The sequence below is a fragment of the Neophocaena asiaeorientalis genome, unplaced genomic scaffold (genome assembly GCF_003031525.2).
Source record: "Neophocaena asiaeorientalis asiaeorientalis breed wild unplaced genomic scaffold, Neophocaena_asiaeorientalis_V1.1 scaffold247, whole genome shotgun sequence".
Classification (NCBI taxonomy): domain Eukaryota; kingdom Metazoa; phylum Chordata; class Mammalia; order Artiodactyla; family Phocoenidae; genus Neophocaena; species Neophocaena asiaeorientalis.
The window spans coordinates 486,129-504,655 of record NW_020174930.1 but is presented as its reverse complement, the minus strand read 5'-3'; the positions used below and the strand labels follow the sequence as shown (position 1 = coordinate 504,655).

At 43.2% G+C, this 18,527-nt stretch overlaps 1 protein-coding gene across 1 annotated transcript in view; it reads left to right on the top strand.

Moving 5' to 3' along the window:
- HABP4 (hyaluronan binding protein 4) overlaps positions 1–12,971 on the top strand; it is a 35,849-nt gene extending 22,878 nt beyond the window's left edge. The window contains exons 7-9 of the mRNA XM_024761411.1: positions 6,700–6,871; positions 10,152–10,337; positions 12,413–12,971. Coding sequence (XP_024617179.1) covers positions 6,700–6,871; positions 10,152–10,337; positions 12,413–12,469 — 415 coding nt within the window. The 3' untranslated portion in view covers positions 12,470–12,971. The remainder of the gene's footprint in view (positions 1–6,699; positions 6,872–10,151; positions 10,338–12,412) is intronic.
- Positions 12,972–18,527: the final 5,556 nt, after the last annotated feature.

Here is an 18,527-nt window from a genome sequence, read left to right as displayed (position 1 = left end):
AGAATGCATGGGGGCATCTGTAAGAACACCTTCAAATGAGGCACATCTGAGTAAAGGGTGTCAGGCTGATCACTTTCATGGATGGAATCACTTGTGGCAGATTCTCTATTCTGAACTGCACTATTTGCTTTATTTTGGGTGTCTGTGTCACTTCAGGGCTGCATTTCTTACATGCCTTCTACTTTTTCTAGTTGTTTATGTTTATATATATATAAAGCCCTAGATATATTTTTTAAGACAAACAAGCAAACAAAAAGTGCTTCTTTTGTGGTCTTAACACAAAATCTGTTCTTATTGAACTTTTGGGAATTTATTAACTTCTATTAGGTTATCTTAGTTATGAAAGAATCCTCAAATTCATAGCATCGGTTCCACAGACTTCTTAATTCTATCACAAGTAGGCTACAGAAACCCTCATGATTCCTTAATATTTCTTTATTTTTAGTTCTTTTTGTTAAAAGTTATAGGAAAAATGTATATAAAATAAGAATAGTATATTGAAACTCCAAGTAAGTTATTCAGCTAAACTGTTATCAAATCATGGTCATTCTTTTTTTTTTTTTCTTTTTTTAATAATTTGGCAAGTTCTTTATTTATTTATTCTTCGGTACGTGGGCCTCTCACTGTTGTGGCCTCTCCCGTTGCAGAGCACAGGCTCCAGACACGCAGACTCAGCGGCCATGGCTCACGGGCCCAGCCGCTCCGCGGCATGTGGGATCTTCCCGCGCTGGGGCACGACCCCGTGTCCCCTGCATCGGCAGGCGGACTCTCAACCACTGCGCCACCAGGGAAGCTCAAATCATGGTCATTCTTGTTTCATATATTTCTCTACCCACTTCCTCTACCTCCAGGATATATTATATATTATCCAAAAATGTTTCAGAATGTTATATCTAAAAGACTTCCTTTAAAAAAACCATAACTGGGGGCTTCCCTGGTGGCACAGTGGTTGAGAGTCCGCCTGCCGATGCAGGGGACACGGGTTCGTGCCCTGGTCCGGGAAGATCCCACATGCCGCGCAGCGGCTGGGCCCGTGAGCCATGGCCGCTGAGCCTGTGCGTACGGAGCCTGTGCTCCGCAACGGGAGAGGCCACAACAGTGAGAAGCCCACGTACCGCAAAAAAAATAAAAATAAAAATAACTGGAATGTCATTATCCCATCTAAAATTTCTTAACAATTCCTTAATATCATTAAATATCTAGGCAGTTTGTCAGTTTCCCTGATTATCTCAAAATCTTTTTTTAAAACTTATTTGTTTTAAAAAAAAAAAAAAACTTATTTGTTTTAATTAATATTGAAATATACATTTTAATTTTTATGTTTCTTACATCCCTTTTAAAAAGTTTTATTGAGATACAATCGAAATCCAATAAACAGCACATATTTAGAATGTACAGTTTTACAAGTTTGAAATCCATAAACAATAAAAATAATGAGCACATCTATCAACCCAAAAAGTTTCCTTGTGTCCCTTTGTAATCCCTCCATCCCGCCCCTTTCCCCCAGGCAACCAGTGATCTACTTTTTTGTCATTAAAGATTAGTTTGCAATTGCTATAATTTTATATAAATGGAAGCATACAGCATGTATTCTTTTTGTATTCTTTTTTTGTCTATATTCTTTCACTGAGCATGCATATTTTAAGATTCATTCAGGTTGTTGAATGTTTCAGTAGTTCCTTCCTATTTATTGTTGAGCAATATTCCATTTTACAGATAGACCACTATTTGTTTATCCATCTGCCTGATGATGATCATGTGGGTTGTTTACAGTTTTTGCTATTATAAATAAAGCTACTATGAACATTTCTGTGTGTGCCTTTCTGTGGATATACATTTTCATTTCTCCTGAGTGAAACGGCAGGTGTTTATGTAACTTTTCTAGAAACTGCCAAACTCATTTTCAAAGTGGTTGTTCCAGTTTTTATAATTTTTAGGCCTTGTAATAGGTGTATATCTCATTGTGGTTTTAATTTACATTTCCCTAATGACTAATGATGTTGAGCCTCTCTTCATGGGTTATTTGCCATCTGTATGTCTTCTTTAATAGTCTGTTTAAATCATTTGCTCATTTTATAATTGGTTTGTTTTCTTATTACTGAGTTTTGAGAGTTCTTCATATATTCTGGATTCAAGTCCTCTATCAGATACATGATTTGCAAACATTTTCTCCAAATCTGTGGCCTGATTTTTTATTCTCTTGACAGTGTCATTTTTTTAAAAAAATGATGACCACCCATTTTCTTTTTCTTTTTTAAAAAATATTTATTTATTTATTTTGGCTGTGCCAGGTCTTAGTTGCGGCACGTGGGATCTTCGTTGCAGCATGTAGGATCTTTAGCTGCGGCCTGCGGGCTTCTTAGTTGCAGCTTGCATGCTGGATCTAGTTCCCCGACCAGGGATCAAACCCATGCCCCCTCCATTGGGAGCATGGAGTCTTTCCCTCTGGACTACCCAGGAAGTCCCCTCTTGACAGTGTCTTTTGAAGAGGAGAAGTTTTTAATTTTGAGGAAGTTCAATTTATCAGTTCTTTCATTGATCATGATTTTGGTATGAAATCTTTTCCTAACCTAATACCACAAATGTTTTCTCCTATAAGTTTTATAATTTGGGGTTTTATATTTAGGTCTATGATCCATTTTTAAAAATTAACATTTGGTCCATTTTGAGTTGACTTTTATATACAATGTGAGGTATGGATAGACGTTCCCTCCTTTATTTTTGCATATGCACATCTAGTTATTCCAGCATACTGAAAACCATTATTTGAAAATCAATCACCCATGTATGTGTGGGTCTATTTCTCTATAGTCTGTTCCATTGTTCTGCCAATATCAAACTATCTTGATTACCCTTAAGTCGCTTTTAATCTATGTGTCTTCTCTTTTTTTAATTTTCTTGCAATTTATTTGTTGAAAAAGCTGGGTCATTTGTCCAAATAGTTTCTCAGAGTCAGAATTGTATTGATTGCATCCCTGTAATCAGTGGTGTGCTGGTAAATATTTAACATCTGGTTTTCTGGGATGAAAAAGCCTGGATCTATTGCACTTGCTAGTTTCTGTGGTGTAAATATTCCTACCATGGCTGATTTAAAACCACCAAAGCAACATCATTGAACACAGAGTGGGAAAAGATGCGTGCGGTAGTACATCGTTGTGTAGTATATCCACTATACACATAAAATAGAGATAAATAACTTCAAGTGCATAGGAAAAGGCAAAAAGTAGTGAAATAATTAGGGAATAATGAGTTGTGAGGATTTATTACCTTTGTTTTAACATTTAAACATGTTTTAACATTTAATTATGTGTTTCTATAATTTAATTTTTAACAACTGTATTTCACAGCCAACTCGCAAAATTCCTGAGAATTTAACAACTGGCTGTTATGACTTGGTGCAAGCCAGTCCCAGCATGGCATTGTAGAGTAGTCCAACATGTTTCTCTGTTCTTCATATTTTTAAAAAAATTTCCTGAATATTAATAATGAGAGGCAGAGGTTTGATCAAATTCAGGTTCAACTTTTTGGCAAGATTGTTTCATAGGTTATGGAAGGCTGCTGACTATCATTGCCTTTATCCATTAATTCATTAGGGCTGCAAATTAGTGATGGTCTAATTCTATCATTCTTTCTTCAGTTAAGTAGCTGGGATGATCTGTAAAGAAAAGCTTACCTAGAACTAGTTGATTAAACTGAGTGTAAGTTTGTTTAGGAAATGAAGGATGCATAAAAGGCGTGGTTTACTTTTAATTTACTCATTTCCAGAATAATGAGTTGGTTCCCTCATATCCTTCAAAGGTGCCAGTGACTTTTTTTAAGTGTCCTTGTGAACTTAGAGATTTAAACATATCTGATGTGTTTCAATACACTGAGTTTTTATGCTTATTTGTGCTTAAACTGATCCATTTTTTGACTGAAGGGGGCCTCTTCAAGTTGATTCTTGATCATTTTTACACACATTCAGTGGTCTTTGATAGCTTCCTTGCTTTCTAGTAAGACATGTTTCAGACTCATCATCTATACTTCACGTCTCATACTGAGTCATTTTTCCAGGGAGCCAGAGTCCTTTAATAGAATATGGTATTTAGAACCATATGATATCACTTATATGTGGAGTCTAAACTATGACATAAATAAACTTATCTATGAAACAGAAACAGACTCACAGACATAGAGAACAGACTTGTGTTTGCCAAGGTGGAGTGGATGTTGGGGAAGGATGGATTGGGAGTTTGGGATTAGTAGATACAAACTATTTTACATAGAATGGATAAACAAGGTCCTACTGTTGTATAGCACAGGGAACTCTACTCAATATTCTGTAATAAACCATAATGGAAAAGAATATGAAAAAGAATGTATATCTGTGTATAACTGAATCACTTTGCTGTACAGTATAAATCAACTGTACTTCAGTAAAATAAATTTTTTTTTTTTTTGCGGTACGCAGGCCTCTCACTGCTGTGGCCTCTCCCGTTGTGGAGCACAGGCTCCGGACGCACAGGCTCAGCAGCCATGGCTCACGGGCCCAGCCGCTCCGCGGCATGTGGGATCTTCCCAGACCGGGGCACGAACCTGCGTCCCCTGCATCGGCAGGCGGACCCCCAACCACTGCACCACCAGGGAAGCCCCAGTAAAATAAATTTTTAAAAGATAGAATATGGTATTTAGAGACCATAGTCTAGGCACTAGGGTTACTTACTGCTACTAGGTTCTTAACTGTTTCTAGGACATTTAAGTGGACAGAGCTGAGGAATACACACACACACACACACACACACACACACACACACACACACACACACATTTTTAAGCTAAAATATATTATGAGTTCATTCAATATTTCCATTTGAAATTTAGGAGTACAAAATTTTTAGCTAAACTTTCTTAAGTTTGTTTCTCTTTTTCTTCCATGCTGAAAATCCCAGTTGTCAATAACATCATACTATTACTCATTTGCTGCACACACGACGGTAACAAATAATATTACCAACACTACCTCCAATAATACGATTATTAAAAAGTTATATACAGAGAGATGAAGAATTATAAATTTGTATTTAAAGGCACTTTAAATAGCTTTTTTCTGATGCTTTCATCACCAACTTGATAAACAATTAGGCTAATTTGATGAATTTTGCTTCCAAATTTTAGAGATTGAATTTTAATTTAAATCTGTTTTATAGATTTATTTATTTATGTAAAATATTTAAATGTTTCCAAAGTACAATCTGTTAAAACATGATATTTTCCAAATAGCTGCTATCCCTGTTCTTTCCCTGGTTTGTATTATGATTTTTTTTTTTAAACCTATATGTATATATATTTGTATGTCTCCTTATTTCTTAGGTGAATGGTAACAGACATTCCACCTTGCTTTTTCATCAGTATATCCAGGAGGTGCTCCATAGCAATTTATGTATTTCTCATTTCTTTTTAGCTGCTTAATATTCATGTTTGATATACATAATTTTTCCAACAAATTCCTCTCCAGATGATTTTGGGTTGTTTCCAGTATTTGGCATTACAAAATTTACTGTCTTTTTATATTTTTGCCAAATGTATGTTTGGTATATGTTTTAATATTAGTATTTTTCCAACATTTCATTATGAAAAATTTCAAACACAGCCAAGTTTAAAGAATTTTACAGTGAACACCTATACCCACCACCTAAACTGATATAAAATTTATTTATTGTGAAATGTACAAAAACAAGTGTACATTCATTGTTTTGACAAATGCACATTTTTTAGTTGTATCATTTATTTTTTTGAGTTATGAGTCCTTTATGTATTCTAGATCTAAGTCTCTTATTAGATATATATATGATTTGCAAATATTTTCTCTCATTCTACGAGCTGTCTCTTCACTTTCTTGATGGTGTCCTTTTACAGCACAAAAATTTTCAATTTTGGTGATGTCCAGTTTATTTACTTTTTCTTTTGTTGCTTGTGCTTTTGATGTCATACGTAAGATACCATTGCTTAATCCAAGGTTTATGCCTCTGTTGTCTTCTAAGAGTTTTATACTTTTAGCTCTTATATTTATGGTGTGAGAAGTCCAACTTAATTCAAAGGAGAAAGAACAGTCTTTTCAACAAACGGGGCTGGGAAAACTAAATATCCAAGTGCGAAAGAATGGTCTTTGGCACCCTGATCAAAAAAAATTAATTGCTCATAAATGTGAGGGCTTATTTCTGGACTTTGAATTCTATTCCATTGTTCTATATGTCTGCCTTCTGTTTTAAGAATTCATGAATTTAAGGAGGATATTTACAAGAGTACATATTTGTGACCCGTTGTTTGTAACCTCCGTTCGTGGTCTCCTTACATGTGTTTTGTCTCAGTTACTTCTCCCATTTGTTTCTACAATTGCCTATCTCTTTTTGTGTGTAATGTCACAGGGGAAGGGAGTGCCTGGTGGTGAAGTATAATATTAATGTCATTGGGATGGTGACGCTCCCGTTGTTCAAAGACTGCTTTGAACACAGACAGGAATTACCTTCAGTTGGCAGTGGCGGCATAACATGATGAAAATAAAATAAGGAAGCTTATGGTTCAAAGATTTTCTTACCCTATTTAAATTTAAGATACAGAACCGTGAAAGTACGTTAACCTAATGGTTATGACTTTCTCTTTGAGAAAGTAGACATTTCAGACCTATCAGAAATTATTCTTTATGATTATACTTCTTTATAGAGTTCCTGAGTTGGAGGTAGAAGAAGAAACTCAAGTTCAAGAGATGACCCTAGATGAGTGGAAAAATCTTCAAGAACAGACCAGACCAAAGCCTGAATTTAACATCCGGAAACCTGAGTCCACTGTCCCTTCCAAAGCAGTGGTGATACACAAGTCTAAATACAGAGATGATGTAAGCATGATGTTTTGTATCTAGAGGTGATCTTCACTGTTACCTTATTGGAAACGAATTGGGCTTTTCCACTTCTATTTTAAAAATGGAACATTAGTAGTTGACATTCCAGTTTCAACCTAAAAGTAATCAGAGATTATGTGTGCCTAATTTTACTGTATTTTTATTGCTTATTGAGAAAAAAAATTGAAAAAATTGACCCATTAATACTTAATCCAAAGCAGTTATAGTGACAGTGCTCTTTCTGCTCCCTCCAGAACTGTGCAAAGGCTGTGCACATACTGTATGTTTTAGTTGCATGTCAATTTTGTGTCAGAAGAGAGGCACAGAATGTTTCCTGAATCCATTTCGGAGGATAACTACTCTGCATTCTCATGATTAGATTACCTTCAGTTCTAATTCTTTTTTTTTTTTTTTTAAGTTTAAGTATAGTTGATTTACAATATTTCGTTAGTTTCAGGTGTATAGCAAAGTGATTCAGTGGGGTTTTTTTCACAGTTCTAATTCTTAATAGTTGATCATTTTTAACTGGTCAGGGTTGGGTGAAGCCTTTTTTGTGTTATTGTAGCAGCTCCGCTCCCTCCGCAGAAACTCACCAGAGGAGCCCTGAAGCACCTGGCAGCACCGTCGGGCACTGCTGCTGTGGCCAGCTATCCTGTTGGAACTGCTTGTGCGTTCCTCTGTCTTTGTGGTCCTGATTTTCCAAGGTTTATGTTCAGCTCTTCATTGGCGGCTTCAGCTTTGAAAATATCTTCCAGCAGATATTGATAAGGCTAGTCAGAGAGTTGTTTAATCACATTCTATTTAAGCTGCTGAACTTAAGGAAGGGTACACTGAATCATTCTAATTTTAAAATTTAGATTTTGTTTCATTCCGTCACAGCTATTTATCTTGATACCAGTCTCTGTGTCGATGACGGTAGTGAGCACCCTTCCTCTCTGCTGGATATTCATTGATTTTCCATTTGAAACTCAGGAGTTTTGTACTATGTAGATTTGTATTTGTTCCCATTTACACTTTGGTTAGTTATATTCTTTGAATGAATAGTTTCCCTAGGGGGTCATTTATGATACAGGATCCCCTCCTAACTCCTGTTTCAGTCAGTCCAAGCTCTTGGAGTCTAGTACGTTTTTTGTTTGTTTGTTTGTTTTGCGGTACGCAGGCCTCTCACTGTTGTGGCCTCTCCTGCTGCAGAGCACAGGCTCCGGACACACAGGCTCAGCGGCCATGGCTCACGGGCCCAGCCGCTCCACGGCATGTGGGATCTTCCCGGACCAGGGCACGAACCCGTGTCCCCTGTATGGGCAGGCGGACTCTCAACCACTGCGCCACCAGGGAAGCCCGAGTCTAATAAGTTTTTAGCTTTTCCACTAGAAATGGCTTTTTGTACACATACGAGTGAGGCCTTTTTACAAGTCCATCAGCTAGTTGTTTGTTTTTTTTTCTATCCATTTTCTTCTTTTTTGTTCTGGGGCACTGTAAATAAAGCTTTGCCTAAAACAATTGTGCTGTCAGGATTTGAAATGTGCAGCTGACATGTTAGGTAAAAATAGAAGCTGCTCTTCCTTAATCCACACCAGATTCATCCTCCCTGGCTCCAGAGAGAGGTCTCCTGGAATCTTTGAAGCAACTGTGTTAGCTGCTGAGTCATCGAGCTTGGTGTCAGTAAAGCACACATCTTTGGCATACTTATTAATCTTATGGCGTTGATGATTTTAGCCAGGAATTTTTCTTAAAGCAACAGAAGCCAAATCACTAGTCCCGGAAGTGATTGGTGTCACTGACTTTGTTCTGAGTACCCTAAGAGACGAAAGCACTAGAATAACACCTCTTGTTTGCGTGGAGCTCTGTTCTTTGCAAAGTTCAGACCAAACAGTAGCCTACGAAGAGAGCTGGGACCTTAAAGCACCTTGGCCTGACTATTCGCTCCCTTTGCTTCCACTGCAAGTTGTCCCGTCTTACTGGGAAGGCTGCCGTTCTCTGCTGAGGCACAGACAGCCAGTTGTTTTCTAAACCAGGCCGTAGTTATCATTTTGCCTCTTATATTTTTTGTGTTTACCTTGTTGCCAGAGTGCCATTGTTCCTGAATTGTTCTTTCCTTCATCTTTTTAGCTTTGAGAGCCCATCTGAGGCCTTTGATTTATTTTAATCTGAAACTTTGAAGGGGACACAAGTGTTAAATGTGAAACCTGAAATGAACATATGGCCAAAAGGGACTGATGTGCTCAGGGAAATGTGATTCCATTTTCTGGACAAGCTGTAGGGATGTTTAACCTTACAGCACTTGGGAGAGTCTCATCTACGATCACTGGCATATTTTCTGTAGGTTTATATTTTACTTAAAAGTGAGAGTTCTTCTTTGTTTCATTCATGGTTAGGAATTGAAGCCAAATCAAATTTGAAGGAGTTTTATTTAATACAGTGTTCTTTTAACAAGAGGTAGAACTTATTTGACCTCTTACAATAAAATGTACTTTCTCAAAGAATTTGAACTAGAGCAGTTCTTCAAAAGCAGCTTGAGTTCTTTATGCAGCCTTGGTAGCAACCCTCAGATAAATCATACTGTTGTTCTATCCTTTCCATATATTTTGAGTCAGAGTTGTTTATTATATATCATCCAGTTTTTAACATATGTTATTTGTACAGTCAGCACCCATGTTGAAAGAAGTTTCTCCATCAAGCTCTATTCTAGGAAGGTGATTTTCCTTATTTATCAAAGTAGCATCTGTGAAGAAATAAAACAAAAGGCAGAAACTAAAACTTTTCAATCTCAGCAAAATACACTTATTCGATATAAAACATTTAAATGATTACTGTTAGTCATGTCAAATCTTACATCTTAACCCACTAAACTGATAGAAATTTGGTCTCACTTGAAGTAACGGTAAGTTCAAAAATGTTTGAATTAAGACTGTGAGACACTACTATGTATAAAATGGACAACTAATAAGAACCTACCTTGTAGCACAGGGAACTCTGTTCGATACTCTGTGATGACCCATATGGGAATAGAGTCTAAAAAATAGTGGATATATGTATATGTATGGCTGACTGACTTTGCTGTTACAGCAGAAACTAACACAGCATTGTAAATCAACTACACTCCAATTCAAAAAAAAAGGACGGTGAGTATGAGAACTTGTGGCTTCAAAAATGTGCAGAACCCACCTGGCTGGAAGCAGAGCAGCAGCATCTTCCCCTGCCCAGAGCCCGGCCCAGTGAGTGTCCATGGAGACGGCCACGTGTATGTTCTGTGTTTGATGCTGTAACTGTGTTTCAGTTGGTAAAGGATGACTATGAGGATGATGCCCACGTTTTCCGGAAAGCGGCCAATGACATCACATCCCAGCTGGAGATTAATTTTGGTAACCTCCCTCGTCCCGGGCGCGGAGCCAGAGGTGGCACGCGGGGAGGCCGGGGAAGGATCAGAAGGGCAGAAAACTATGGACCCAGAGCAGAAGTGGTGGTGAGTGTTTATATTCTTTTTTTTTTTTTATGGTACGTGGGCCTCTCACTGTTGTGGCCTCTCCCGCCGCGGAGCACAGGCTCCGGACACGCAGGCTCAGCGGCCATGGCTCACGGGCCCAGCCGCTCTGCAGCATGTGGGATCTTCCCGGACCGGGGCACGAACCCGTGTCCCCTGCATCGTCAGGCGGACTCTCAACCACTGCGCCACCAGGGAAGCCCAGTGTTTATATTCTAAACCCTGGATGGTTTTCTGAAGTGAGAGGATGAAGATGCCCTGGGCCTACATAGTCTAATTTTGGAAGATCATCAGGTTCTGCCTTGTCTAGATAGAGGAGGTTCTTCCTCCTCTGTCTAGTGTGGGTCTGATGTTGGAGTGTTTGGAACGGTCATGGTAGCATGATGGACATCAGTTGGATACAGACCATTGTATAGCCCTGGCCTCCAGGGTCTCCAGGGAAGTTCGATGCCTGCCATGAATGCACGTTCAGAGCTGGAGAAAAATTCACACATCTGCATCAGATAAGATCCCCAGGCTTGGGATTGAATTAGATCAACTGACGGTTGCTTACCATGGTCTGATCATCTGCCCTGGGCCCTGATGCTTTCAGGGCAGACAAAATCCTTCCTACAGCTTCAAGGCCACCTTTTCGCTTCAAACCATTCTTTCCCACTCTTCAGCCAACACTGCTCTACTTCTAGAACAGACAAGCATGTTCCTTACCCTACGGGGCCTTTGTACCTGCTGGCCCTTCTCCCACCCCTTTGCCTGTTTACCTAGAATAGATCCTCCAACCTCCCTTTCTCAGAGAAGTCTTCCAGACCAAGTCAGAGTCCTTATTTTCTTTGAAGCACCATCTGTATTTGTAATTGTATTCTCGCTGGTGCAGTTGTTGATCCGTGTCTGCTGTCTCCAGGGGACATGATGGTTTCCCCAGTGCCTAGCGCAATGTAAGCTGTAGTAGGTGCTTCGTAAATGTTTTTTGAACAAACACCTGTTGAGTGGGAGTTGGGCACAAGGCCCGGTGGCCAGCACAGGCCGCCATGCCGCCCTTGTGATGATGGAAGAGGCGCAGCCCCTTCTCTGTGGCTGGTCTTGGAAATGTTCCTTTTGCTGCCTGATTCCCTTACTCCAGGGAGCAGCCCCTGGGAGGAGAAACTAGTCTGTTATACTTAAACAAGAGCAAAAACACAAGAGTGTTTTTTCTGGGTACATTTGAGGCCACGTTGGAAAAAGGAACTATTCTGGGAATAGAAAATATATATCCACTCCTTTCCCATAGCAGAGCTCTGCCACCGCGTGTGCAGTGTGGTGATCCGGTCCTCGAACCTGCCGCCCACCTGGGCTCTTCCAGCTTCTAACAGCCTTCACACTCGCATTGTTTCGGGATTCTGTTCTTTTTGCTTATTCATTGAGGCTTATCTCTGGGAGAACCTTCTCTTCTAGAAAACATTACTTGACTGTGATGTGTACTTGGCCATGATGTGACTGTGATGTGTACTTGGCCGCCAAATTGCATTGGATGCCCTGACTGTGGGCCCCCATTCCCAGGCCATCTGTTACTGAACTTACCAGTATGTTTCCCCCCCAACTTTGTGAGCTCCCCGAGGGCAGGACTGTCTTTAATCATCCTTATATCTCCATGTAGCAAATTTTTTTTTTGCTACATGGAGCAAATTTATCCAATAAATATCCTCCATATTTATTGGATGAAGGAAGTGCCAGATACAAAAAGGGTCACTCAGTAAGGATCTGTGGGAGGGAGGGCCGGGGGTGGCCAGGAGGCACTGCCAGCCATTCTGCAACAGGGATGGGAGCGGGTCAGAGGAGGGAGAGGCACCCTTCCATGTCCCCTCTTCGGGGTCTGTGGCTGCAGCTCAGAGCAGGGCCTCACTTAGAGTGACCCTGCCACTCTTCTCTTCCCCCTGGGACCCTCTCTCCCTCAATGTTTGGGCCGCTACCCCTACCCCATTAGCTCATCCCCTGAGGGGGAGTGGGCACCGTGTTTCACATAGCTCTGCACCCAAGTGGGAATGGGTGAAGTGACAGTTGCTTTCAAAACTTTTCTTTTTCAGACACAAGATGTTGCTCCAAACCCAGATGACCCTGAAGATTTTCCTGCTCTGGCTTGAGAGAGCCCTATTTCCCTGGCAAATTAAAACAGCACTGGCATACCTATAAAGAGACTTTTTTTGCTGTGGGGAAGATAAGAACAATAGATGTTGCTTTTTCCCATGTAGTTTGAATTCATTGCACTTTTTCGGCCTGGGGGTGGTGTGGGAATAAGGATTTCTCCAGATGCTAGAGAGCAGCAGTTCTGGTCAGGCGTTAGTCTGGCACTTTCCCGAGAAGGTGGAGAATGGTGATTATTTTTTTATTTAAGGAATTCCAAATGTAGTTCAGAAATAATGTTTAAAACATGTACATAGAGATTGTATTGAATCTTCCGCAAAAGCATGGAGAGTAAAGCAAGCTGTAAAATAGAATCTATTGAGACTACTTAGTAAGTTGTATAGATACCGGAAGGCTATGTCCTTCTGTATTAAAGGAAATACATATAACTTGGACCATTAATTTAAAGCGGTCACAGCCTAGTTTTCCGAGACCAAGAAATTAAAATACAGTTGTATTTACTATTTACTTGTAATTGTTATATTCTCCTGGAATTTTTTGGTTTTCATTTAACCAATAATTTTAAGTAGCTATCGTGCAGTCATTGGTTACCACTCTGTGGCAGAGAATTAGGGAAAGTATTGATTTTTTCATGGTGATCTAAACTACCTCGTGGTTTCTGCGTGTATGTACACACACATACACGCACGCACTTAGTATAAATGTGCATATTTAGTGTTCGGGTGGGTTTTAGGATGAGTATTAAGTAAATGATTTTTTAAATGATGTTATTTATCCCACCAATCAAATGAAAAGGGGTCCAGGCAAGAGTATCGCAAGAGTATTGCACTAGCTCCCTCAGAGCTAGTGTCAGAATTCAACACCTGTGACAGAGGCCCTCCGTCCCTGTCCTGGGCAAGACTTATAAATAACTAGTATTTATTGAGCACCTATGTTTAGTTTTTCTCACTTAGCCCTTGCACCAGTTCGAGTTCCTGCTTCTTGCCTTTGGAGAATTTTGGGGTTAGGGGCTTCCTCAGAGGTTCAATAACTCCCTGAGTCCCACCCTAACCAGCAGGGCTGAGACCTGGAGGCCCATGTTCTCTCAGCCCAGCTGCCTGCAGGGTGGTGCCCAGGGTGGCAGCTGGGGGCAGAGGCAGCTGTAACGGCCGCTGGAAGCTGGGGTGACACTCTTCCCACTTTACTGAAGAAGCTGGGTAACATTTGCTGGTTGTCACACGGTTAATAGGCTTATGTGGGAATCTGAACCTTGGTCTCAGGATCTGTGCTTTTTTTGCCTTGCTATACTAAGATGGCAGTTCTGAACTTGAACCCAAGTGTAAATAAAGGTTGGCATTCCCTCCTCTGTGTATAGAGAGCTGAATCCTTTTGGTGACACCCAGGCCAAGAGAGAACAATGTGGGAAAAGGCCACAGCGGAAAGAGTCATTTCATATTTTGTTGAATAGTCAGCACTGAACCCTCGGCCACGTTAAGCCAGTTAAGGACCTTCCCTGTGGTTGACAGCCTACTTTTGGATTCTTGTTATTAATCTGAGTACTAAGGTAATCATTTTACTCCCTCTCCCCGGAAAAGACACAGTGAACGTGAGTACCTGACCTGAGAAGTCCTGTGAGAGTGAATGTCGTGTTCAGCCATGATAATCAGCGGGTGCAGCGTGAAGACGTGTCACTGCTCATCAGGCTTGAGCTGTGTCACATTAAGTCCTTTTGCCTTGCCCTGGCTTTGAAGATGGGCAAAACGGATCCTTCTCAAGAAGATCCCCTTTAGTGTTGAGTATAACAATGGAAAAGCCCATTGCGCTGGATTTCATGTATTTGCAAACACTGCATCCTTCCCAAACACATTGAGGATGCCTGTACCACGGAGCAGTCTCGGGTCTTGTGGTCAGAAAAAGTTTGGGGGAATAGGGAACGGTTTCTGAGCCCGCTAGAGGTCTTCATTTGCTCACCAGGACTACCTCTTGCCAATCTGGTGGGGCAGATGAATGTCAGGCTTTTGTCATGTGGTTGTCCACAGTCCGGCCCCAGAGAAGACAGAGCAGAAGCAAAGGGCAGGGGAAATCCATGATGTGCTGTAGGGAAACTCAGGAGGCAGGATGGTGTATTCGGACCTATATACAAGGCAGAGCCTTCCACGTGACAGGGCCTTGCGAGACTCCTTTGAGGTGCTTGGGTGTAGACGTGTTGTCGTGAAGCAGGACACATTTCTGGCTGGTAACCTTAATACTAAGCAAACTAACCCCATTAAAGAAAACTTGTGAGCCTAACAGACTCTCTTGGAAAGTGGGAGGTCAAGCATGTTTGAATTCCAAGGGCAGGTGTGCCAGCCCCCAAGCCTGACTTGGATCCCTTCTGATACAGGCGCTCCCTGCCGGGGCTCCTGAAGATGAGCTGGTCCCAGGACCTGCATCAATAGGAGGAGGTGTGACCCCTGACAGGTTTTGGTACCCTGCTTCGACTGGATGAAAACCTAAGTCACACAGCTGACAGGGTCTGGGAAGAGGCGGACTCACTGCAGAAGCTGCTCCTGGCTGGGAACCTTGCACTGGATGGTTTGAACGTCTTGCCAGGCTACTTTGAAACGTACATCCTTAGCCTAATGTTACCTGTAAGCATTTGACATTTTCATCCCATGCAAGGCAGGCTCCTCAGAACCACAGAAGCCGCAGCAAGCACCCCGTTTTCTAGTGCTGGTTTCTAGTTGAGGTCCTCTCCTTCTCTGTTCCCTCGCTCCTCCATGCCAGCCCAGGGCATAGGTGTTTCATAGGTGAAGGCATTGTTTCTCCTTCGGAACCACACCATGTGTGGTGTAGGCAAGGCCTACGGAGCAGCAGGACCCGGGTCTCAGAAGCTGGGAAAGGGCAGCCCTCAAAGTAAAAACAACTACCATCTTCTACGCTATTCAGGAGACAGCCACGCTGCCCTCCCTCTCAGCAGAGCATGACCCAGCAGGACAAGCAGAGGTTCACTTCGAGAAAAAATCTGCCCACTTTCCTTTCACTGCTGCTGCTGCTGCCACCCTCAGCCTCCATGGGGACCACACGCTGAACGGCTTCCAGGGTCCTGCCCTCACCTCCACATCCTCCAGACATCGGCCTGAGGTCAGGTGCTTGGGGTGCCGGCACCACTGCCCACAACGTGTCCCAAGTGTAAGGCTCTGCCTGGCTCTCTGTATTTATGCAGTAAGGAGAATGAGGAAGGAAAAAAGCAGAAAATAAAGAAATCTTTATTGTAAAATACAACACGGATAAAAGTGCAAAAACTTTGTTGTAACCACCACCTAAGTCAAGGAGCCAACTCCAGAAGCCTGTCCATGCGACCACGCCCATCACAGCCTCCCCTCCTTCTGAAAGGAGCCACTCTCCTGACTTAGAGGAAGCACTGCCCAAGGATGCACCCCTAACAATACGGCTCTGCCCTTCGCCTGAATGGCCTTTAAGTCTGAAGGATTCCCCCTCCACCCTCTTTGCAGAGCCTGGGTAACCTGAGGAAACGAACATTTCTTGAGTAACTGCTATGTGCTGTCCTGTAATTGTCTCATCACTTTTCAGTCGGGGAACAGGAAGGGACATTCGTCTTCCTTGCTCCCTAGCTAGTGTTTGGGCAGGGATGGGGTGAGAAGATGATTCGGTGCCCAAGCTGCGTTCTTCCTACACACTCCTGAAATTTCCAGTTAACTGATTAGTCCCTCTGACGAAGCTGCCAAGAGAGAGACAGGGAGAGGCCAGAGGACACACGGACTTCTGTGGGGGCCCGAAGGACCACATGGGGCTGTGTGCTGCCGTGCTTAGCCACTCCCTGTGGTGAGGGGGCGCTCAGGGCAATGCCACACTGTGACACGTTCTCCTGAAAACATTTGAAGTGCTCTCAGAAAGCTTTATTAGGTTTCCTGCACAGGTGGAGAGGCCAAGACTTGAGAGGCCACGAGACCAGTTTCAAGGCTGCCGGCAAGGCGCTGGTGGAGACAGGAGCAGAAGCTGGGCTCTCCCAGGGGCCTCATGGAGCCTGAGGTCCGAAGCACTCCAGGGGCCTCCGCTGGCCCAGGCGGCCTCTGCCCATCTCCTGCTGCTCTGGGAAAGTCTTTTCCTTGGCCATAGGTTTCCCATGACTCCAAGGCAATAGGACTTTCCCCAACCAAACCACAAAGGTTCTCTAACACATCACAGCTTTACTACGGGCGAAAGTGGCCCCATAGTGTGGGGAGAGCACCAGCTGCCTTGTTTCTTCCCAAAATGTGGCCCCATTTCAGAAGACTGACTTGGGAGCACAGTCATTTACAAGTTGGGAAACGCCTGTCATGAGAATGGAGTGGCATCAACTTACACATAAGTCCCTCAGGGGGCTCTGAGAGTTCTCAAATGTTCTCAGAAAATAGGAAAACTATTTTCTTGAGAACAGCCACCCTGCCAGAGGCATCGAGGATACCTCCAGAGAGGTGTGCACTGCCCAGCCCCGGGGGACCTCACTCACCTTGATGAACCACCCGCATAACTGTGCTGGGGGCTCTGGTCTGCACTTCACGCACCTGCTCAGATAGGAGCAGCATTAGAGCAACAGGGAGGAAAACTTAAAGTACCTGAGGTGAGTCCTACATTCTTGGCAATGCAAAACGATCAGAACCTACGTGTTCTGGTGGTGAGGGAAAGTGAGACTGCAAGTGAGCGGGGACGCCAGAGAAGTGTTCCATAAGAGGGAAAGGACGGTGGGTAGAACGGAAGCAGGAGAAAGGCAAAGCCCAGGTGGCCCAGTGAAGGAAGTGGCAACCCAGGGTCCTGTGACCAGGGTGGAAAGCCATCCTTCAGGGGTTTTCACCGAGGATCCTGAAGGCCCAGAAGGGGGCCTTGGGATGACTGGTGAATAGGCTCCTTCATGGCACACCTCTAGGGGGCACCCTTCACACTGCACCTGTGTGAACAGCACCTCTGGATGCTGTGATGCCATGGAGGGCCTGTCTATGAAGTCTTCAAAATTGTGCTTTTGCGGGGGCCATAGGGACCAACTCCCATCAGATGGTCACAAGGACCTCTAACGTAAGAAAGTTCAAGGAATGCTGTCGACTTGGACTCGGGATTGCACCACTACCAGAGAGGGCGCCAGCCTGGTCATGTCCCCAACCCAGTCATCCCCCCAGGTCACCTACAGGAAGTGCCAGCTCTGGCTTTGGGCTGAAATCTCCATACCCAGTGGAAGAACGAGGCAAAAACTCCTTTGCTGTGACTCTGAGGCACGGGCCTGAGGAAACAGGTTTAAACTGCACCTTGAGAAAATCTCTGGTGGTGAGCGCTGTGGTGTCCAGGAGAAACCGCTGAAGATCTAGTCCCTGCGGATCCCGAGCCAGATTAAAAGTCGGTCTAGAAAGGTTACAGCCCAGGACATCCAACCATCGCTGGAAAAGGTGGGAGACAGACAAGAGTTGTACTTACAACACCAGAACCTGTCTTAGGGGGTTACTGGATATGGCAAGGACTAGTTTATTATGCTGTCTGGAGAAAAGACCCCAGGGTTCATCCTCTAAACTCCCTGGTTAACCGCAAGGCACATCTGGGGCTGGCCAGAGAGAATGGCTCAACAGCAGGAGTGAGCTAGGGTGGCCACCAGCCATCACGCTCCCTGCCCTCACTCCTGTCCTGCCAATGTTGAGGGAACGCTCAACTGCCACTTAAGGACATGCCAATCACTGGTCTGCCTATGGTACTCCGTGTGTTGTCCAGCTGTCACAACAGACCCATCACAGGGATGGAGACAACAGGATGGGCAACCTCCCCATGGCTGCTACACTGATAAGCCAGGGCCAGGCAGGAAGGCCCCGCCTAAAGTCTCAGGGTCCCTCAGTCTCGTGAATACTCATGAGCCCTATACCCAGGGTTAGCCTCTGCTGCCTCCTATACAGATGAAAGCTTTTCTCCCACCCCTTCCTCTGCCAGCTGGGGCTTGGGCCAGAGCAGAACGAGGCAGGAGAACAATATTCGCTTTACAGGGTCCCAAGAGCATCTGCTGCTGCTTCTGTGACATCACAAGTAAAACTGTGAACCTGATCAGCAGTTCCCAACTGGGGG